The following is a 22,785-nucleotide window of genomic DNA, read 5'->3' as shown; positions in this document are numbered from 1 at the left end:
GAGTGGGTGGCACCTTATTTCAGAATACAGTACATCGCCATGGTGTTGTCGGTGGCAATTTATACCATCTTGACAGAGAGGAGATTTCTGAAAGCTTTGCAAGCTTTTATAACCGCCAACAGCTCTAATTCGTTGATGTGAAGCAATTTCTCTCTGGAAGACCACTTGGTGTGGATTTTGAGAGATTTGCAGTGAGCTCCCAGCCTGTGAGGCTGATGTCAGTGGTGACCTGTATTTGTGGTCATAATTGTTGGAACGGCCGCCTGACAGATAGGGTGGGAGGAAAAGACCACCACTGAAGTTGGGAGATGAGTTCTGGGATGACTCTTAAAAGAGTGTGAGGAGGGTCTGTGAGTGGGTCGAAGAGGGCGAGAAACCACGACTGAAGAGATCTCATCTACGTGCTACATTACTGAAGTCATAGAGATCATGGTGGCTAGTACACGTTGCACAGTCAAGGCGGGTACTACAGCATGAGGGGTGAAAACTTGAAGTAACACGATAAGATTTTCTCTCTTGTCTGGAGGAAGAAAGGTGCAAGCTTGTGTGGAATCTATGCATGCGCATATATAATGAATAATCTTTGTAGGTGATGGCTCATAATGGGCCACTCAGCACCCATCAAGGTTACAAAAATATTTTTGGTGTTTTTTTGTTTGCCTTTGTGAGCTCTCTGTTTTGGGGAGAAAAACAGGGGCCACAAAGGGGAAAATGTCACAGCGGTTCCTGTGAATTTACAGAGGCCCATTCAAAGAACCAGAGTTACAGGTAAACAACTTCTTTTTCTTCTTCATGGTCTCTGTGAATGCACACTAATGGGTGACTAGCAAGCTGAATTACCAGGAAGGTGGGCATTACGATAGGACAGAAGCCAGAACAGCTCTACCTACAGCAGCCTCCGCCTTGGCCCAAACATCGAGGCGATAGCGTGCTGTAAAGGTGAGAGGCGTGGACCACATTGCAGCCTTGCAGACATCAGTGAGTCAACCCCACGCAGGAACACTGTGGAAGACGCCATTGCTCTGGTCGAGTGGGCTCAAACATTGGCAGGCAGAGGCTTGTGAGCAATCTCAAACGCCAGCTTGTCACAACCACTCATCTGGAAAACGTTTGAGGTGAAACCGGGGGACCTTTAGACTGCCGCTCAGAGTGGTATCGACTTACCAGATGGGCGGGATATAAATCAAATAAATAAATAAATAAATAAATAAAATAAAGCCACAAACAACCTTTGAGAAGAACGAAAAGAATCAGTCCTGGAAATATAATAGGCCAGCGCCCTCTTGACATCCAGGGAATGGAGTGATTTTTCAAAATTAGTCGTAGGATTAGGAAAAAAAAGGTAGGAAGGACCACCGGCTGATTGAGGTGAAAAAACATGGCCACCTTTGGAAGAAAGGAGACGTCTGGAAACAGAGTGACTTGTTCAGGGTGAAACTGTATAAAAAGCGGGTCCACCCGCAGCGCCGTCACTTCACCTGCACGCCTTGCTGAAGTGACAGCGAGAAGGAAAGCCATCTTGAAGGTAAGCATGTGGTAAGATGTGGAAGCCAGAGGTTCAAATGGAGGAGACATCAACTTACAGAGAACAAGCTGAAGAGACCACTGTGGAGTGGGTGGCTTGTAGGCTGGGTGGATATTGTGGAGACCGTTCAGAAACTGTTTTAGTGTAGGATATTGAAACAGCTTGACTGCATCAGACAGAGGGGGCTGATATACCACTATGGCAGAAATTTAGACCTTCAGAGTGGAGTGTGACAAGCCACACTAGAAGAGGAGGAGGAATCTTAGGAGAGCATCCAATGATGTAGGGCACACCGGTAAGTGAACAAGCGTCGGAGTGGGATGCTGTGGTCGATGGATATTGTTTTGAGGCTTCAGAAAGAGCCTTCTCCGTTGCTTTGGCTTGTGAGGTCGTCTTAGAAGAAGGTTGGGCCATTTTGGTTGGTTGAAGGGGGTTCCCAAAGACGGAGTTTTCATCTGGATAAGCGAGAACGGAGGACTCCATGCTTGAAGTTCTTACAATGCAGGGAGGAGGACGTCTGGTGTGCCTCTCCCAAGCAAATAAGATACTTGGTGTGGCCATCGGAGAGTGGTATTTTGTTATCACAGACCATGCAGTGTTTAAATGGGCCCAAAGGGGCCATGAATAAGAGAAAATAATTTGAGGAGAAAAGGCGATGATTGGGGGTGGTGCTGCGGTCAGAGGCCAAGCGAAGCAGAAAGGAAAAAAAATCTGATAATGAATTTGATCTAAAAGTTTAAAGGAAAAAATTGATAACAGAAAGGAATCAAGAATAAACTCTCTTTCTCTTTTACTCACAGAAGCAGAAGTATAAGGCTCTCAACACGGCAGTTGAAAGAAACTAAAGGGGAGCCTTGGCACCAAGGTACTTATATGAGGGGGGAGGGGCCTTATTCTAATGTGTTTTTTTGGTACCAAAGAGGCTCTAGAACTTTCCAATGAGGCTCCGCGCAGGCACAGATCACCCAGGGTGTGATCCACAGAAGCCACAAAGAAGAACCTTATCATTCCTTATATGGTAGATGTGTCTGAAAAGCTCAAAAGGAATTTTGGTAAACACCACATACCCATGCACTTCAAACACACAAAGGCAGAGACTTGTCCACCCAGAAGACTGGACACCAAAACACAAGAGGAACAATATAGTACATGCAGTCCAATGCAAAGAAGAGTGTTTGGAGCTCTACATTGGAGAAACCAAATAGCCACTGCACAGGAGGGGCAACAGCTCAGGAGCACAATCAGCAGTATTCCTTTACTTGAAGGACAAAGGACACTCATTTGATGACCAAGACGTACGCATTTTGGACTGAGGAGGTTTGAGAAAGGGGTCAGGGAGGCCATATATGTGCATATAGAAAATCCCTCACTCAACAGGGATAGTGGCCTCAGATACAATCTCCCATTTATCATGCTATCTTTTCATCTGTCCCCAGAAAGATCAGGACCACACCCTCCAGAAAGACCACTGTTAATCACTGTTAACAACCCATGACAATGGATGGAGAAGGACTACAGAGGTGGGATTTTCACTTGCCCCCAGAATCCTTTGTCCTTCTAAGGAGCCTATTTGAACCAGGGGGAAGTGAAACCAATGTGGAGGATATATCAGGAGTCTCCTACCAACTCTCCTCAGACTGAAGAAGCTACTTGGATGAACAGCAAAATGTTTCAACCTAATAAGAAGTCCAGTTGGCATGACTCATCTTCCAGATAACCTCACCTGGATGACTGAGAATCGTCACAGATATACTACAGAAGTGGATGCAATCTGGCCTCAGTTCCAGGGGATGGAACTCTTGCACGTCCTGATACCTTCATTAAGAGTCAACAGTTCTAGAATACAGCAGTTCTCTCAGACTAAAACCTGACACTTTTAATAAAGACCAATACCCATGTCCATAAATAAAAGTACAAAACACCACATTCTCTTATGTGAAAAGTGTATGTTTAAGTGTTTAAAATATTGTAACAGAAGTGACTCCCGCTGATAGCTAGAATCTATCATTAATCAATTAAAACATTCCGCTCACAAATTTTAATAGCAGTTGCTAAAAATTTTGCTACATTGTACAAAATGCTTGTGTTATGTCCTGACAAAAGTAAAAGGGTATAAAATGCCTCAAAGTGCCCAGGGAAACATGTTGAATGACGCTCAATAAAGCTACCTGGAAAATCAAAGTTAAAAAGGCAAAGCAAGAGAACATGAGTAACTGTTTCTATTGCACCAGAGTTGAACTGAAGGTACAGAATCTTCTTTTACTTCTCTTCATGTACTGTAGATGATACTGCATTTAAGTGGTCAAGGCTGTAAGTTTGATGATGTTTTTGTATTACATAAAGGTAAAGGTTTCCCTTGACAATTAAGTTCAGTAGCGTCCGACTCTAAGGGCCAGTGTTCATCCCTGCTTGTAAGCTGAAGAGCTGGCATTTGTCCATAGACACCTTCCGTGGTCATGTGGCCAGTATGACTAGACATGGAACACTATTACGTTCCCACCGAGGTGGTACCCATTCATCTACTCACATTTGCATGCTTTCAAACTGCTAGGCTGGCAGGAGCTGGGACAAGCAACGGAAGCTCACCCAATCGCACGGATTCGAACTGCCAGTCTTTTGAACAACAGCCCAGTGATCTAGCGATTTAACCCACAGCTAATACAAAAACCCTTGTTTTTGTATTAGCTGTGATGATTTGTGTTTTTACGAGATGCTAGAATGGGTTTTGTAGTCATTTAATATTGTCTTGACAGCATCCATCTTGATTTAAAGTCTGCTCTGTAGTAGGAAAGTTTTTCATGCTGTTTCAGAGAAGCTTCGCTCTATGGTTATCTCGTTGCTAAGATGGGTAGAGAGCAGAGACTTTCGTAGTCAAAATAATTCTGCCACAAAACATGATAACAACTCTCAAGCTCTCATGAGAAAGTTAGGTGGGACAACAAGACCTAGGAGGGGGTGTTCCTTATGAAGAATTCTGGGAAGAAGAAAGAAGTTGGTAAGAGGTTGGAAAAAGATGGAGTTGGACTGAGAAAGGTCAGACACGTGCTTTTTCCCATAATGGATTATAACTTTGCTATGGACTATTTTTCCTACCATGGACTGATGGAAGTTAACTGGATTTCATCTAGCGTCAGCCTGTGAAGACCCAAGACACGTGAGATGGACTGTGTTATGCTTTTTATTAGTTAGCATAATTCCATTTCTTTATTTTTATAGCTGGAGTGGGGAGGGGGGTGTTCTGTTTGTCTTGATATGAAAATGTACCTACTGAACTATTTTACCATCAACTGAAACCTTTTCTAAAGCAATTCTTTTCAATAAACCAGTAATGATTTGATCTGCATGCATTGGTTCTTGTACAGACTAGCTGAATGTCTAATTGGCCATGTGTGTTTGCTACCAAAGATTTAGAGCCAGATTATTCTGAGTATAACTCATGGATTTGTCTGTGTGTGTTGCTTTCTTAATAAAGGAGATTGGCTTTTGAGGAAGAAGTGTTAGACAAGACCTTGCTGAGACCTAAGGGCTCTGCTCAGCAGTCAGAGGTTTGTCTGGACTTCGGACTCATCCCAGTCTCCGGCACCCCCGTAAATCTCTTTGGAGATAAGGGGCAGCTTACATTAGCAGTGAGCAAAAAGTAGTTGGCTGATTTGAAAGGAAGTAGTGCTTTGTCCAGAAGAATGTTATTCAAAGTTGTATCCAAGTCATGTTGAATTCCACAAGCCGTTGTTTAAGAGTTTGGAAAACTAAAACCATATAGCACACAATTGATTGTTCATAATGAGCTTCTTAACTTGTTCTTGATGTGTCTTCTGGAGACTATGAGGGATGGCTGGAGTGGAAGAACTAGCATGCCCTTGAGGAGATTATGGTGAACCACAGCAGGGACAGATAAGCAGATTCTGGCAGAAGTTCTACCTTCAACAGACTGTAAATGGGCACTAATTAAGACTCTATGCTTTACTTGTGTGATGAAGTGTATTTTTCTAATTAGAGATGGGTTATGTAGTCATGTCTTAACCATAGAGAAATCCATTTTGAGTCTGACACAGGCTAAGTTCTGGAAAATTACTAGTAGTTATTTTCAGCTTCATGTCGCTAACCTTATCGCTGCAGCTGGAGAGAAAAACACGGCAGAGTCAAATTATCTCTAACCTGAATTATAAACAATTCTTTGGTGTTGGTGGGAAAGTAGGGCGTACCCTATGCTAATTCTTTCCTTCTTGATTGGTCGAATATTCAGGAAGGGGCAGGTTGGAGAAATTTACAAGAGGTTGGAAAAGAGGTAGCCAAGGGGAGAGAGAGAAGGATGAAGAGAGTTTTGGGTATCTGGAAACATGGCGAAGGAACCTGATTTAACAATATGGACTGCGTAAGAATATCGTTTGTTTACCTTAGTTTATAGTTTAGATTTTGTTTTGTTTAATAGTTAATTTTTATAGAAGGTGCTGAAACGTTATGCTGTTGCTTAGAAATGAAACTGTAGAGAAATGTTTTCTTTGTTCACTTAAATAAACTCATATTGTTTAATAATTGGCCTTTCTAGTCCTTTGAACAGAACAGTTTCCCTATAGAATAATGAATTTGGCCTTACGTTACCAAAATTGAGTCACTGAACAGTAAAGATACAGTATTAAGTGGTTTCTTTTTAGTAAAATCGAAACAGCCTTAAATGCAGGTTTGGCAAGAGTTCATGTCCCGGAACTGTGTTTGACTCAAGCAGTTAACTTCAAACGGGAGTGAAGGAAGCCTGGATTTTCCTGTTTTGTGGTTTTTGATCTCATTTATGGGACCAATAACTCACAACTTGTTCCTGCCTCCTCCTCCTCCTCATTCTTTGAAACCAATCATAGGAGAAGGATGGATCAGCCAGAAATTAGAGGAACAAAGAATGTGCCAATGCTACATTAAAAGAGTAGGTATGAGGAGCTTTTTGTATGGTACAAATTATATACTGTAGGTATTAGCACAAAATCTTGACAAAGTCATAAACAGACCAACAATAGAGGATGCTTACAAAACTGAGGTTTTAGCACGTGGAGCAACAGAAAGGCAAATTTTAACACAGAGAAAGAGCTAGACAAAGGTGTTTCTTTTGCCACTAAATTGCTTGCCTATAGCACCAACACCCAGAGGATCACCCTCAAATGAAAGGAACAGTAATGTTGTGCTTCCATTGACAATGGAGATGAGTCTCTATAACCAAAGATGCAATAGATGCGGGAATCCATGATGAATAGTGGTAACTCAATCTCACAACTGGAGAATTATCTAAAGGAGCCTTTAGTCACATGACATTGACAAAATAAATAGATAAAAACTAAGAAGGAGATGAATTAACAAAAGCAGGAAAAATTGGGAAAGAAATAAATGAAACGAAAACAATCAGTAAGTACAATCTCCTCAAAAATGAAGGATCAGAGAACCCTCTTAATGATACCATGCTGCAGCCAAAGAGAAACTAAGAGGGAATGCAGCAGGTATGTACTTTCACAGCATACACTTTGAGGTGGGTTCCCTACTTAATAACTTCTTGACAAACTTTTCTTTCCATAGTACACCAGAACTCTGTATCTGAAACATCAGTAATGACAGGTTACCTACCTGTAATTGTAGTTCTTTGGGTGGACCTCTGTGATTCATACTGTGGGTAATCTGCAACTGCGCAGAGCCACATTGGACATTCTAGAGCTTCTGCAGTAGCAAAACGCTACATTAGTGAATACCCTCCCCCTCGGTATATGTTCCTTGGTGCTCAGGCTCTCCCTTCAGTTAGTCAACTGCCACATAAAACAAACAGGGCATGACAGTGGGGAGGCTGGGTTGGGTTGTGTGAATCACAGAGGTCCACTCGAAGAACTACAATTACAGGTAGGTAACCTGTCGTTCTTCTTCGTGGCCTCTGTGAATCACACTGTGGGTGACTAACAAGCTGTCTTACCCAGAGGAGTGTGTCATGCCAAGGTAGATGACAATACAGCATGCCCAAAGGCGGCATCAGAATTTTGCCGAATGTCCAATCTGTAATTGTTGATGAAGGTGGATGGCTGTGACTGTGACCAGGTGGCAGAGGCACAGACATTCTGTAGGGAAACGCCTCTAAAAATACCCTAGATGTTACCAATGCCGTGGTAGAATGAGGGCGGATACTCTGTGGCGCTGGGACTCCAGCGAGCTGATAAGCCAGCTGAATAATGGAAGCAACCCACTTGGATATTCTTTGTGAAGTAATTTGGAGACCTTTAGCAGGAAGCTGATAGCTGACAAACAGTCCAGCGGAGCATCTGTAAAAAGCTAGAATCCTCCTTACACCCAACATATGGAGGATTTTTTCTTGGGGAGTAGATGGAAATGGGAAGGATGGAAGAACCAAAGGACTGGGAACTGGGAACAACTTTGGGTAGAAAGGAAATATCTATAAAGAGTCTGACCTTATCTAGGTAGAATTAGAGAATTAGAATTAAGGCCACCAATCCACTAGCACGTCGTGCTGAAGTAATAGCCACAGGGAACTGAGTTTTGAAGGAAAGTAACCTGAGGTCAGTTAATGCAACGGGCTCAAACAGAGCCTTTGTAAGTTGATGGAGAACCAGAGTCAGTGACCACTGGGGCGGTGGAGGATGCACATTGGGGTATGTGTGTGATAGTCCTTTAAGTAGACATTTTACAGTAGGATGTCTGAAGAATTTAGTGGCTGGAGAAGTTGGTAGTTGATGAGCCACAATTGTGGAGAGGTAGACTTTGAGGGATGAAAGGGAAAGGCCCTTAGATATAAGTTGTAAGAGAAAACGAAGCACCAGGAGGCTGAGCCTGGCGGGGGTGCTCCGGCTGCTTGCCTCCAGATGGCAGTGGTGGTGTCCGAGTGCTGGGAGGCTGAGCCTGACCGGGGTGCTTCCTCCAGCCTCTCGCCTCCCGGCGGCCGTGTTGGTGTCTGAGTGCTGGGAGACTGAGCTTGACTGGGATGCTCCTTCTAGCCGCTCACCTCCCAGCAGCAGCAGCATTCAAGCACCAGAAGGCTAAGCATAGCTGGGGCGCTTCTCGCTGCCCTCCGCCATTTGAATTTCCTACCCTAGGCCCTGACTGCTCCAATGGGACGGATGGCAGGAAATTCAAATGGTGGAGGGCGGCGAGGAGCACCCTGGCCAGGCTCAGCCTCCCAGCACTCGGACACTGCTGCCACTGCTACCACCACATCCCTTTCCCTAACTGTTGGGGCCTCTTCGCCACCAATGCTTTGAATTTCTCACCTTTTTCCCCTGCCTTTTTTTCTGTTCGGAAGTCAAAGCTCCAGCCGCAAGTTGAAGCAAAATTTTGTGGCCGGAGCTGGTTGTAACTCAAAATGGTCATTAGTTGGAGCATTCGTAAGTCCAGATTTTTTTTTTTTTTAAACATAAGGGGTGACAAAGGAAAAAGGGAGTTGGGATTTGTGAGGAAGAGGGGAGACAATGACATACTAATATCCAATCTATACCTATTGCCATATCAAATTTGAATCATTCTATTTACGCTTTTCTGCCTTGTATATAAAGTTCTCATTTCAATATATATGTTCAGCTACTGCCTGTTGATTCAGTCCGTTTATTAAATAAGTCCCATCTTTCTGTTGCCTTTTGCAGGGGTTGATCTTTCATGACTTCTGATAAGATATCCATTTCGGCTATTTCCCGAATTCAATAAGATCTTCTCATTCTGGTACCGTCAGACTTTTCCAATTTCTAGCATACATAATTCTGGCTGCCGTAATAATGTAGGAGCATTCGTAAGTCAAGGTGCTACTGTACATGTGGTAGTATTGTATCAATTTAGTTCCCCGAGGTCGAGAATAGGTCAAAGGCCTCCATCTTTTGGGGGGACGATGAAATAGCAAGAAAAAAACCACCTGCTTCATGTGGTGGTAATGGTTCTATGGCATCTTTGATTAACAATGCCTGAATTTTGTCCTGCAGGGTTTGGGACGAGGGCATGGTGGTGTGGGACGGTGGAGGAAGCTGGTGGAACTCTATGTCATAGCCAATTTTTTTTGATGGAGGGGACACAAGAGTCTGTGGTGATGTCCTTCCACATAGGTGTTTCCAAAGGGCAGAAGGGAGGGTGTTTTGAAGTTGCATTGGCATCTCAGCACCAATGCTGATGTCAAATGTGTTGTTTAGGTTTACGGTCATTGCGCCTGGTTGCGGTCTGTTGACGTGTTTGGCTCCATAGTTTGGTTGTTGTTTGTAACAGGGCATGAAGGATGCCTGTCTTTGTGGTTCTTGCTGGAATTTTTGGTATGAATTATAAGGGTGTTGCCATTGGGTCCACTAGGGGGTCCACTAGGGGGCTGATGGTATGTAGGGTAAATGCCCAAACATCCGGCAGCTGTTCTCTTTTGCACGTTTTCAAGGATATAATCCTTCTCAGCATTAGAGACCCACCCTCTCAAATGGGAGGTCTTAAATTCATGTGCGCGCATCCTCCACAAGGCCAGCAGTTCTGATAGAAAAAGGGCGAAGTGCTACAGAGGAGGCCATGGACTTAGATGTAGCATCAACTGTGTTTCTGGCCGACAACATTTGCTGTTTCGCCACCAAAAGGCCTTCTTTTTGAAAGGTTTGTGCTAGTACACTCTTTTCCTCGGGGAGTGCCTCAATGAAAGCAGACATGTTGTCCCAGAGGAAATGTTGATAGGCACCCACAGCTCCTTGATAATTGGCAACCCTCATGGTAAAGACAGCAGAGGAGTATAACCATCAGCCCATAGAGTCAATATGCCTGCTATCTTTATTGGGCGGTATCAGGATTTGTCTGTGTTGAAAGCGGGATTGTGATGCCTCAATGAATATGGAGTTAGGGGCCGGCTATTTCTTAAGAAAAAGAATGACTGGTGTCAGGATATAGGTTACTGAAGCCAGAATGTAATTTCTAAATGGGCTTTGTAGTCATGGAACTAGCCAGAAGGAATCCATCTTAAGTCTGTGTCATTCTTACTGGAAATCTCTAGATGCTGTTTTCTTCACAGCAGCTAGCAATGTTATCTCGTAACTAGGAGACGACGACAGAAGACCTACTGAAGTCTAAACATTCTAGCAGAGAAAAGTAAATAACACCTGCAGTTCCATGAGAAAGAAAGGCAGAGAGAGAAAAACAACTTTTTCTTCACCCTGATTGGTTAATAACAGTGAAGAGGAAGGAGGGGGGGTTTCCAGCACAAGGAGAGAAAATGAAGGATTGCTGAGACAGAAGAGACACTTTTGCCTGATGGATTTTTAGAGGGACTTTGTGACTTTTGGACATTGCTTTGGATTATGGATTCTTGAATGGACTTTGGAGTGTCCAGAAATTCTTAGGATGTAGTTCATAGTAAGAGAATAGAAGGAGGGCTTTGGCCTTACCTATTTTACTTATTTTTCTTAGATAGTAATTTTCTTATTTTATTTTTCTAGCTGGAGTTTGCTAAGTTTCTAACTGATTAGTTATGGAAATTATTTTACTTGCTATGCTTTTGCAATAAACTGAATTCTTTTAAATCTTTAGTTTTCTAATAAAAACAAATATACTTAAGAACTTATGTTTGATCTCTTAAACAGACTACCTGCTACCATTCTTAATTAATTTCTTCAGGCCACAGAACTAAGCTACCTTGAGTCCAACATGTTCTTGACTACTGAGAGATCTACATGACTCTGAGACTCATGATTATAGTTTGGTTTCTCAATTGTTTTTAATCAGGAATAGACTTGGGAAAAGAGTGCAGTGGGACATCCTGGATGAGACAAGGACTCATCTCATCCTAAATAGGAGTACACTAAACTCTGGAACTTCTCTATTCCAGCTGATTCTCTTAGGAGGACGGACAAGCTTACACCTGGGTCATGCACTTGAGGTTGTCAATGCACTTCGACACCAAGTGAGAGGAACTGGTTTGGTCCAAAAATGGCGAGCTGTGCTGAGGGATGGAAGCATGGAAATATGTACCCGTGTTGTAGTGTTTTTAGAAATGGGATGGCAAAGGTGACCGACTGGTTCAGTCGTGGGTCTGTGGGTTTGCAGATCAAAGGACTTTGCCATACGAACCATTAGTTGGGCATAAGTTTGAAAGTCCTCAGCTTTCGATGGAGGATCTGTATCTGCCAGGTTCGAATCTGGGGATGTTAATAATACTGATGGTGTCTGAGGTCTAGAGCCATGCTCAGACTGCTTGGAATCATGCTTTGAGTCTAATTGGTGTTGACGTCAAGATGCCGGTGCCAAGGGCATGTTGGTGGACAGAAGTCGATACCAAGGGTCATCGATTGGCATCGACATAGAAGGTGCGTCCGTGGACAGAGGCTGATACTGAGGTTCTTCGGCTGTTGCAGGGAACAAGGATCCGTGCATAGACACCGTTCAGTATTGAGGATCTTCGTCCATGGACACAGTTCGATATCAAGGATCTGGGTCCATAGACACTGTTTGGTATTGAGGATCTTCTATTCCGGAGAGGTCGATGTTGAAATTGAGGTTGAAATTGAGGTTGCTGTTGGTCGAAATTGAGGTTGCTGTTGGTGTTGAGATAGCTTTCGAGATGGAAAAAGCGTTGATGGACCACATTGTATCATAGTGGAGTAAACGGATGGCAGAGACACAGCAAGATGAACGCTCACCGTCTTCCTGATGAGTCAGGAAGTAATAACTTGCCAGTGCTGAGAATGTGCCAGGGCCGAGGAATATTGATTGGTGTGCTTGGACTTTTTGGAGGCCGGAAGATAAGAAGTGCTTGGCTCTGAGTGATCATGATAATAGGATTGTTTTGACCCCAAAGTCTCCTGAGGAGGGGCAACATGTCCTGGCTGCGCCACAGTACCAGGAAAAACAGTTGGCCGATAATGTCTGGCGGGCTTTTCTGATGGCCACTGATCAGGGAAAAGAGCATCCTGATGATGGTGCTGAGCGTAATCCTTTTCCGTGCACAAGGGCAAGCGGACGCTCTTAGAGGCTTGATGCCCATGTTGATGTACTGGAGGCCGATGTAGAGACATACTGGGGCAGGGTAAGGTACAGTCTCTGTCTGAGTTTCGGCATCATGAGGGCCTAGAAAGGCAATCGGGAGGACACACTCAGAGAGTCCAAAGAATGTTGTGGGCTGTCAGGAGAAGGTGTCAGCTGTTCAATCCTCTGATCTCATTTGTGAGACTATGAAGGGGACTGATGGTGAGGTGGAACTGGTTCCTCATCTGAAAAGACAGGTTACTTACCTGTAACGATAGTTCTTCAAGTGGTACTCTGTGAATTCACACTGCTGGGGGTCAACTGCGCCTGCGCAGGAATCCTCGGAGTGTTCTAGAGCTTCTAGGGAAAACAAAGGAATGACGTAGGCGTTACCCCCATTGCGCATATCCCGCCCGCCCACGCCAGTTCCATTTTATCTGCCACCAAGTACTTCACAGAGCGGTAGTGGAGAGTGACAGATAGAGGGGAGGCAGGGCGGGTAAGTGTGAATTCACAGAGTACCACTTGAAGAACTATCGTTACAGGTAAGTAACCTGTCTTTCTTCAACGTGGACTCTGTGAATCACACTGCTGGGTGACTGGCTAGCTCGCTTACCGGATGGAGGGATGTCACTCTAGCACCGAAGACAGGATAGACCTTCCAAAGGCAGCATTGTTTTTGGCTCGGAGGTCGAGTTTGTAATGAGTGATGAATATGGTCGCAGTGGACCACGTTGCTGCCTTACAAATCTCTGGGATGTCCACCCCATGCATGAGGGCTCTCAACGTTGCTACAGCTCTGGTGGAATGCACCCTGAGGCCTTGAGGGGGGACCGCACCTTGTAGCTGGTATGCCAGCTCGATGGTGGATACGATCCACCGAGAGAGCGTGGATGAAGCTGCTGCAGACCCGTTCCGTGGGCCGTGGAAGCAGAGGAAGAGCCTCGGGGAGGCCCGGATGTCCTTAGTCCTGGCAGTGTAGAAGGCCAGAGCCCTCCTGATGTCTAATGAGTGAAGCATGCGTTCCAGCTCGGAGGAGGGAGCGGGGAAAAACGCAGGCAGAGAAATTGGCTGATTTATGTGGAAACTTGAGACCACTTTAGGGTGGAAGGACGAATCCAGGTAGAGGACCACCTTGTCCTTGAAAAACTGTAGGTAAGGGGAGTCATGGCGCAAAGCAGCCAGCTCACTAGCACCTCTGGCTGACGTGATGGCTACCAGGAAGAGAGTCTTAAGTGACAGAAGCTTCATGGTTTGTCTTAGCCATAGGTTCAAATGGTGGTCTTGCGAGGGCTTTGAGGACCAGCCGAAGTGACCACTGTGGTGTGGGAGATCTCATTGGTGGATGTAAGTTCAAGATTCCGCGAAGGAAGGTCCTGATTGTAGGGTGTGAGAACAGTCTGGCAGACTCCGATTCCCTTGGCTGGAATGACACTATCACCGACAGATACACTTTCAGGGGGGACAACGCTAGGCCCTGATCAAAAAGATGACGGAGATAGAGAAGCAGCGTCTTAAGCGACACTGGCCTGGTTTCTAAGTTCCTCGACTCGGCGAATCGCAGGAAGATCCTCCACTTATAGGAGCATAGGAGCGTCGTGGACGGTTTCCTTACTTGACTGAGGACTTCATGAATTAGGGTAGAATCCTCCAAGCTGTCAGGTGTAGGGACGGTAGGTCCGGGCGGAGCACCTGCCCCGCATCCATTGACAGTAGTTGTGGGGTTGGCGGTAATGTCAGATAGTCCACTGCCATTTCCCTGAGTGTTGTGAACCATGGCTGGCGTGGCCACCACGGCGCTACAAGAATGGCGTCGGCCCTGTTCTGCTGTATCTTGAAAACTGCCCTCTGCACTAGGGGAAACAGAGGGAAGAGGTAGAGGAGATGGCGAGTCCAGGATATCATCAGGCTATCTCCCAGTGACGCTTGTCCTCGCCCCGCGCGGGAGCAGAACTGTTTTCATTTCTTGTGACGCATGGCGAAGACATCTATCGCTGGGGTTCCCCATCTGTGGCAGATTATGCGGAAAGCTAGCATGTCCAGCTCCCACTCGTGGGTCCGCTTGGGTAGCTGACTCAACCAGTCGGCCAGTTCGTTTTCTCCAGTTGATATGTGAATCGCGACGGGGAAAACGTGATGTTTGTAGCACCACTCCCAAAGGTGCACTGCCAGGTAGAGTAGTGGCCTGGACCTCGTGCCTCCCTATCTGTTTATACAGTGCATGGTCGTGGTGTTGTCTGTGACCAGCTGGACACCACGACCCTGCACTAGTGCCCTGAAATCGCGGAACACTTTTATAACTGCCAACATTTCCAGGTGATTTATGTGCAGTCGACGCTCCCTTGGAGATCATAAGGCATGCACGGTGTGCCCCTCGCAGTGGGCTCCCCAGCCTGTCGGGCTCGTGTCCGTAGTGACTTGGGTGGCGAGGCGGAGGGGCCGAAAGGGTCTCCCCACGAGGAGATGCGGGAGGGACACCCACCAGTCGAGTTGCGCCGCCAGCTCTTTCGTGACTGGGAGTGGTTTGTGTACGCTGTCTTTTCGCGGGTCGAAGTGAGCAGAGAGCGCATTTTTAGGCGCGCATGAGGGAGGGCTGCTGTGGTGGACGCCATTAACCCTAGTAGGTGTTGGGCCTGTTGGGCCGAAACCATGCGGTGATGCCAGAACGGCTGCATGCCGTTGCGCAGCTTCGTAATGCACTCCGGTGTGAGGAAGACCCTTGCGTTCGTTGAGTCTAGTTGCGCTCCTATTTAGCTTATCACCTGGGTAGGTGATAGTTGGGATTTCTCTTGGTTCACCTGAAGACCCAGTTGCTGCAGTGTGTTCAGGACGAACTCGGTGTCGCGGGTAGATTTGTGCTGGGATTTGGAGACAATTAACCAGTCGTCTATGTAGGGGTAGACGTAGATGCCGTTGAGCCGTAGGTATACTGCCACAGGCGCCATGCACTTTGTGAAAGTGTGTGGGGCTGTACATAGCCCGAAAGGGAGAGCACAGAATTGAAAGGCAGAATTTCCGAAGAAACGGAGGTACTTTCTGTAGTGTTGGTGAATGGAAATATGAAAATAGGCGTCTTGTAGATCTACTACCATGAACCAGTCTCCGCGACTTAGTAGGTGGATAATCGCCTCCAGAGTTACCATATGGAAGCGATGGGGGCAGATGTAGGCATTCAAGTGCCGCAGGTCTAAGATGGGTCTGATTCCTCCTCCCTTCTTGGGCACTGCAAAGTACCGGGAGTAAAAGCCTCTCAAGACTGCGCGAGGTGAGACTCTTTGTATGGCTCCTTTTTGAAGAAGTGATGTGACCTCTTCTTCTAGCACTGGTGAGTATGAGGTGTATCGGATGTGGCCCAAAGGAGGACGTGTTAGGAATTCTAATCGATAGCCAAACTGTATTCTACTTAATACCCACTTGTCTTTTGTTATGGATTGCCAATTTGGGAGAAAGGGGTTTAGCCGTGTGGGTACTGAAATGTCCGAGTCAAAGATACTGCTTCGGCTTTTTTGCAGGCGGACGGTAGGATGATCTGCTGTGTGACGATGCTTGTGGTCGGAAGGGAGCATTTGCAGTAGACGGCTGAGGTGGTCTGGGGGTATCCTGCTGCCTGTAGGGGCGGAAGGCCTGATTAGAAGAAGTGGCTTGAAAATGCTGCTGGCCAGAGGGTCGGCACCATAGGTACCTCTGGTATTTAGGTTGCTATTGGACAGTGTATGATTTCACAGTCTTCTTGATTTTGTGAAGATTTTCCATCTTGTCATCTGTTTTCTCATTGAAGAGTCCTTTGGCGTCAAGGGGGAGTTCTTCGATGTGAGATTTGGCTTCCTCCGTAATTCCTGAGGAGCGCAACCAGGCATGTCTTCTTAGGCCCACCGAGGAGACCATGGATTTTGATGCCACATCCGCTGCATGTTTAGCCGCCAGGCGCTGATGTTTGGCCACTGTAAGGGCCTCTGTGTATGTGTTGATGAGCATAGGCTTCATTTTAGCAGGGGCTCCCTCCAAGGTGGGTAGGATGCGAGTCCATAGCTGATTCTGGTACGTGCCCATCGCTGCCTGATAGTTTGCCACCCTGAGGAGGAAGGCTGCAAACGAGTAGAGCTTCCGACTGAGGACATACAGTTTGCGGCCCTCTCTGTTGGAGAGTGTCACTTTGGAACAGGATGCAGATCTGGAGAAATTGGATTGGACAACGATGGAGTTGGGAGTTGGATGGTTCAACAGAAATTCGGCATCCTCACCATGCATGCAGTAGAGCGTTTCCAGCAGTCTTGTGATCTGGGTGGAATTGGGTGGGAGGGACCACGACTCTTTGACTAGATCAATGAGGGACGGGATAAAGGCCAAACTAAGTGGAGCTGCCTTGTCCTGTACAATATCCCCAAACACCAGGTCTTCCTTAGGTTTTGGGGGTTCCTTGGCGCCCAATTTCAGTGATTTGGCCATCCTGGCCAGCATCTGGGTGTAGGAGGAAAAATCCTCCTCCGGGGCTGCATCCTGCAAGTCAGCAGAGTCAGATCCGGCTGATACATCCTCCTCCTGAGAGTCCTCAGGTTCCTCTGAGAAGTCCCCTTGTTTGGGGTCCGAAGGGATTGGAGAGAGGATATCATCCTGCTCCGGGTGTAGAAGTGAGCGGGCTGATTTGCTGGGATGGGCACACGGGGCGGCTCTCAGCGTTCTTGTGTATCTGCATCCTTTCTCCTCCCCTCCTGTGTTGGTGGTGCGGGGTGGGGGCATGGGTGCATGTTGCTGTGCTTGTCCCTCTTATGGCTCCCTTCCCTGCTGCGATGGGGACTGCCCCGGAGTTGGGGGGAGAGGGGGAGGGGGAGGAGGACGACGGCGTTGAGGTATAGATGTATCTGACCTTCCTGCATCACCTGCTCCTCTCGAAACCAGCCGAGTAATCTGAGGAAGAGTCCTCCCGTGCCCTGCGGTGCCGGGAGCCCCTGCGGTGTACCTCAATATAAATGGGGGCATCTGCTGGTGACCTATTTCAGCGTCAGGGGGAGCGAGGCCCCGCAGCAGCCCTTGCGGGGTAGCGTCTTCGGTGCTCCAAGAGCACGTGCTTTCTCTTCTCCGTCCGCTTGCGGGGGGGGAGGATCGCCCGGAGGAGGTTGATGGTGAGGGAGGAGGAGCGAACGCCCGCCTGGCTAATGCAGGGCCGAAAAGGGCAGGAACCACGCTAGTACGGGTTCCACCCTCTGGCTGGCTAGGTGAGGGAGGCAAGCTTGGCTGTGCTGGGTGTGCCTTTGTCCGCCTGCGGGGGAGAAGCTCCGCCGCATCGGGGTGGTGGTTGCGGTCCTGCGAGGGGATCTCCAGAAGTGGGGACGGTGGTGTGGCTGAGGGGGGAGGGATCTCCCAGTGTCCCTCTTTCGCGGCTGGTGTGATGAGATGGGTTTTTGAGTTAAAATCTTTTAAGGCATATGGGTTTTCTAATTATGAAATGAGCCAGAGAGGTTCCATCTTGTTTCTTTGTATAAAGTATCTTTGCTATGCTGACAAGTTGTTTTCTAGGCGAGCAGAGAAAATGTTATTCTGAAAGCCTGAGAAAGGACTCGGTGTGATTAGATAGATGGGAATTGTTGTGACTCTTTGATAAACCACAGAAAACCCAAATAACATCTGGTGCGTATGGGAAGGAAGTCATGTGATGTAACAGGACTGTTTGCCTAGTAACGAACTCTGATTGGACGACATCGTGGGAAGGTGCATTAAGCCCTTGCCAGTTACTCTTGAAAAAGGAACTTTTTGCCTATGGACTTTGTCTTTCTAAGACGACCTTTCAGTCATTCGTGACCTACTCTTCAGCCATTTGGGACTGGTGGCCTACCTACATGGACTGGTTCCTATGCTTTGCTGGATTACTTTTGGACTTATGGGATTTTTCCTAAGGACTGTGCATGGACTATTTTCTATGGACTGTTCTATGGGATATTCTTTATGAACTCCTTTTCTTGGAATACTCCATATGGACTATGCTCTTGTAATTTTGTAAGGACTATGGTATATTTACTGGATATTTCTTTTCTAAGGACTATGGGACATATAATGGAGTTTTACTTTTGTTTAGGGGTTTTTATTCTATAGTATCACTGAGGACTATAGCCTTTTTATAACCTACTTGGATTATTTTGTTTTTACTAATGATTTCCTAGACTGGAACTGTTTTTATTCATTTTAATGGTTTTTTGTGTTTTTGTAAGGTTTTTGAACTCTTTTATATTTTTCATGTTTTCTTTGCCTCACTACATCTGTGTAACTAAACAGCACAATGCTAGTTTATTCGTTTTGGTTTAATTTGGCTTTGATACTTAGTAACATGCTTTTTCTTTAATAAAATAAAGATTATAAAACTCAATTGGTTTTCTGAACAGTACACTTGTCATAGGGTCATCTGAGAGTGCTGCCTCGGCCTAGCTTACTTAGAGTCCTGTCAGTGGTGCAAGTTAAGTCTAAGGACTACAAAGCCCACTTGACCTTTTCACAATAATATCTGAGAGTACCAGGGTGTTCTTATGTGGGCAGACCTGCGAGAAGGAGTGTTGTATCAAGGCTAGCTGAGATTGGACTCACTCAGCCCATTTTAGCATGTGCAAACTCCTGATTGCTCTCTGTCCAAGCTTACACGTGTGTTTTCGAACCCGTGTTTGCGACAGCTGGTACGTCCTCCAAGGCGTGTGGCTTGCTTCTCTTGGAGCCCTCCCTTAGTTTAGATGGAGCCTTAGCGGGGGGTGGTTTGCTTCCCGCTTTGGAGGCAGTTTTCTTCCTCGGCTTCTCTGGGGCCTTAGGTGCCTGCAGTGGCGGCGACGGGGTGGTAGCTCCCTTGAGACCCGGGGCCCCCAGAGGAGTAGTGTCCCACTCCATATTATCTTGGTGAGGTACGGGACGTGCCTTGCCCTAGGGATAAAGCTGCCGCTTGTGCTGTGGGGCTCTCAGGGCTGCCTTGGCAGAGTCGCTGTAAAGGCGGCACGGGCGTCTAAGTAAAATTTGCCAATGCAAAAGGGACTCATGATGTAGAGTTGCCGTGGAGCGTTCCAAGGTCCAAGCCCGAGGAGTCAGTCCGATAGAGGGAGGAAATCCAATATCCTTAGTCAGTGGTCCGTGTCAGTCCAAGGGTAACGCGTTAGAAAGGGGAATATCCGAAGGGAAGGTCAAAACGTAGCCAAGATTCCAAGAATATCTCGAACTTAAATTCAGAGCTCCGCAGTGGCGGAGAAAAATGGAACTGGCATGGGCGGGCGGGACATGCGCAATGGGGGTAACACCTACATCATTCCTTTGTTTTCCCTAGAAGCTCTAGAACACTCCGAGGATTCCTGCGCAGGCACAGTTGACCCCCAGCAGTGTGATTCACAGAGTCCACGTTGAAGAAGGAAACCGATACAGACCAGATATCCAAACTCTAGTGGTTTTGGAGTTGGGGAGATGGCTGAAAGAGGCTTTGATTTTGAGGACTTAGTTTTCTTTGGTGGCAAAGGTTCAGCCGCTGAGGGAGCGTCCATGGACAGTTTCCTCTTTAGTACTGTCTTCTATGTCGAGGGCTTCAACTTTGACTGCTTGGTTTTATGCAGTTGCATGACCATGGATGTGGAGGGCAGGGAATCGGAGTGAGATGGAGTAGCTGACGGGCACTGTTTTGCCACCTTGGAAACTGCTTTATCCATGGCCTTAGCGTGGGATATGGACTTGCAAGGAGGCTGAGCCATGGGTTTAGCCAGCTGGAGAAATTGCTCCCTGAGCCAAAGCTTAAGTCTAGAAAGACATCTGCAGGGAACCCTGCGTTTAAAGTTCTTGCAATGAGGACACAATGAGGTTTGACGAGTCTCACCGAGGCAAAAAAGGCATTTAGCGTGGCCATCTGAGAGTGGAATCTTGTTATTGCAGGCCGTGCAGTGCTTAAACAGGCCAGAAGAGGCCATGAACTGAAGATCGGTTATTGGGGGGGGGAGGGGAGAGAGGAATTGCTTTGGCCTTAAAGCCAGAGTGTATTTTTTCTTGGTCTGCAAAGACAGTATCAGTAATAACTGTTATATTAAGGTTAAAATTTAAGAGAATTTAATAACTTTTCTTTCACTTTCTGTTTTCACTCAAAAGGAACGATAGATACTGCCAATGCGGCAGTTGAAAAAAAAACTGAAGGGAGAGCCTTGGTGCCAAGGTACATATGTTGAGGGGAAGGTATCTTTTTGCTTTCGCAAAGCTCTAGAATATCTGATGAGGCTCTGTGCAGTTGCGGAAGATTTACCCAACCACTATCTGATTTACCCAACCACTGTCAGTTGCAATCAATGAAATTAGATCACCAGAAGCCATTTAAACCATGGCAGATCCATTCCTTGGATCCAGGGCGGGGTTTCAGAATGCCTGGGCCAGGTGGGAGGTAGGGAAGAACTCTCCTCTAGGCCCAGCAGGGGACAGGATTCTCCTTGTTTCTTTCCTCTAACCCAATGTCTCTCTGGCAGGCTGGGGTGGGCTCTCAGCCAGAATGAGGCTACAATTGCACCGGGAGCTGAAGAGATCAGCTTGAAAGGGCAGCAATAGTTCTAGGGTAGGATCTGTGCTCCCCAGGCAGAGGTGCAGATCTACAACACATGCAGGGGGAGGAAGAGAAGGACTTCACTGGCGCTCACCTGCTGCCTACTCCTTTTTTTCACCTCCTCCAGCCTATCTGGACTAGCTGGCCCCCGCCTCCTGCTGATTTCAGACAAGAGTATTAGTACATGAGCAAAAAACTGAGGTTTTCCTTTTTTATTCTATGATTTTGGGCTGGGAACGGGGAGAGAGTTTGCACCACAGCCTCAGCTTGGAAGCGGCTTGAAAGGGTCTGTTTGTGTAGATAAGGTGGTAGCAGCAGGGCTTGCTGAGGCAGCTTAACTGCAAGAGGGTGGAGGTACTTATAATTATTGTTGCTGTGTGACAGTATAGGGATACTACTGTATTTGCTATGTGCTCATTACTTCCTGCACTTTTCAGTATTTGAAGGGACTTCCTTACTTGGCTAGGGGACATTTTCTAGGTAGGAACAAACTAGATGAATTGAATTACTGTCACTGAGTACTCCCCGCACTGTCCAGTCAGCCAAGCAGTTCAGAACCATATCATGCATGACAATAAGCTGTCAAGACATCCAGGAGAACTCTCTAGGAGAGCTCCTCTCATCTAGTCACTACTCTAAGTCCAAAGTAATGTCAAATCAAGCAATCAGTGCTGTATTTTGTCCCAAAGATGGGTTGCAATGGATTCAGATAATCACTGTCATCTAAATGAGTTTGGAATCTCAGTCATCATCTCAGCCACGAATGGTAAATTCAGTATTGCCTTTAGTTGGTCAAAATCACCAAGTCAATGTAGCTGTCATTAATAAATGTCATTTCATAGCTTCCTTTAGGCAGAAAGGGATTACCTTCCTGTAATCACTTCCTTAACTATAGCTTAAGACTCACCTTGGCAGATTTTTTTTTCAGTCAGAAAGAATTAGGATCAAGCAGACAGATCACAGCTAGAGATGGACATAACGAGGGTCCAGCCCCCTGGCGCCAGACAGTCCACTTACCTTCCACTGTTGCCACAAACTCCACAATCCTTTCCTATCGCTCCAGAGCTCGCGATCTGCAAGGCACTCCTGGCAGGAGGCGGGAGGACAAGCCTCGCTGCATGGTCAAGGAGTGGCTTGCAGACAGCAAGCTCTGGAGCGATAGGAAAGGACTGTGGAGCTTGCAGCAACAGTGGACCATGAGTCCCAGGGGGCTGCACCCTCATTATGTCCACATGTGCAGTGGTATTCATATCCTTATACAAATACAAATACCTCCATCTCTAGTCACAGCCCTTGCCACTTCAGATACATTGTCCACCCTAACCATAGTTAGAATATTGGGAACAATAACTATGCATCAGACTCAAAGAAACACAGATGTTTATATAGTGATAAAGCACGATTATTTTAGTTGCTCACAGCTTTTCCATGTAATCTTTTCCTAACTATCCTAATAGCTCTCATCTCTCTATATTACCCTGCAATCAAGGTATTCTAAGAAAATATTTCTAAGCTCAGCAGAGAAACACTGACATCCTAATTCTTCACCTCTAAATATTATCTGAATTTTTCACTCTAGTCCTTTAGTAATTAAGAAAAAATATATACCTTTAGCATCATCAGAGCCTGAAGCCAAAAGTTTAGGATCCATCAAATTAAAGTCCACACTCCAGCATCTTTTCTCATGCTCCTGTTTTGAGAGAACAGAATTCAAATGCATTAACAGTGAAGTATTAGTGAAAATATAAGCATAAATAAAGTAGGTGAAGTAGGAAGC

At 46.3% G+C, this 22,785-nt stretch overlaps 1 protein-coding gene across 6 annotated transcripts in view; it reads right to left on the bottom strand.

Moving 5' to 3' along the window:
- Positions 1-22,785, bottom strand: part of COP1 (COP1 E3 ubiquitin ligase) — a 333,778-nt gene that overhangs the window by 101,085 nt on the left and 209,908 nt on the right. For all 6 annotated transcript variants that reach the window (XM_072998208.2, XM_072998210.2, XM_020813947.3 and 3 more), the window contains one exon: positions 22,617-22,698. In XM_072998208.2, coding sequence (XP_072854309.2) covers positions 22,617-22,698 — 82 coding nt within the window. The remainder of the gene's footprint in view (positions 1-22,616; positions 22,699-22,785) is intronic.

This window comes from Pogona vitticeps, chromosome 4 (assembly GCF_051106095.1).
Source record: "Pogona vitticeps strain Pit_001003342236 chromosome 4, PviZW2.1, whole genome shotgun sequence".
Lineage (NCBI taxonomy): Eukaryota > Metazoa > Chordata > Lepidosauria > Squamata > Agamidae > Pogona > Pogona vitticeps.
This window is presented reverse-complemented; position numbering and strand designations above follow the sequence as displayed.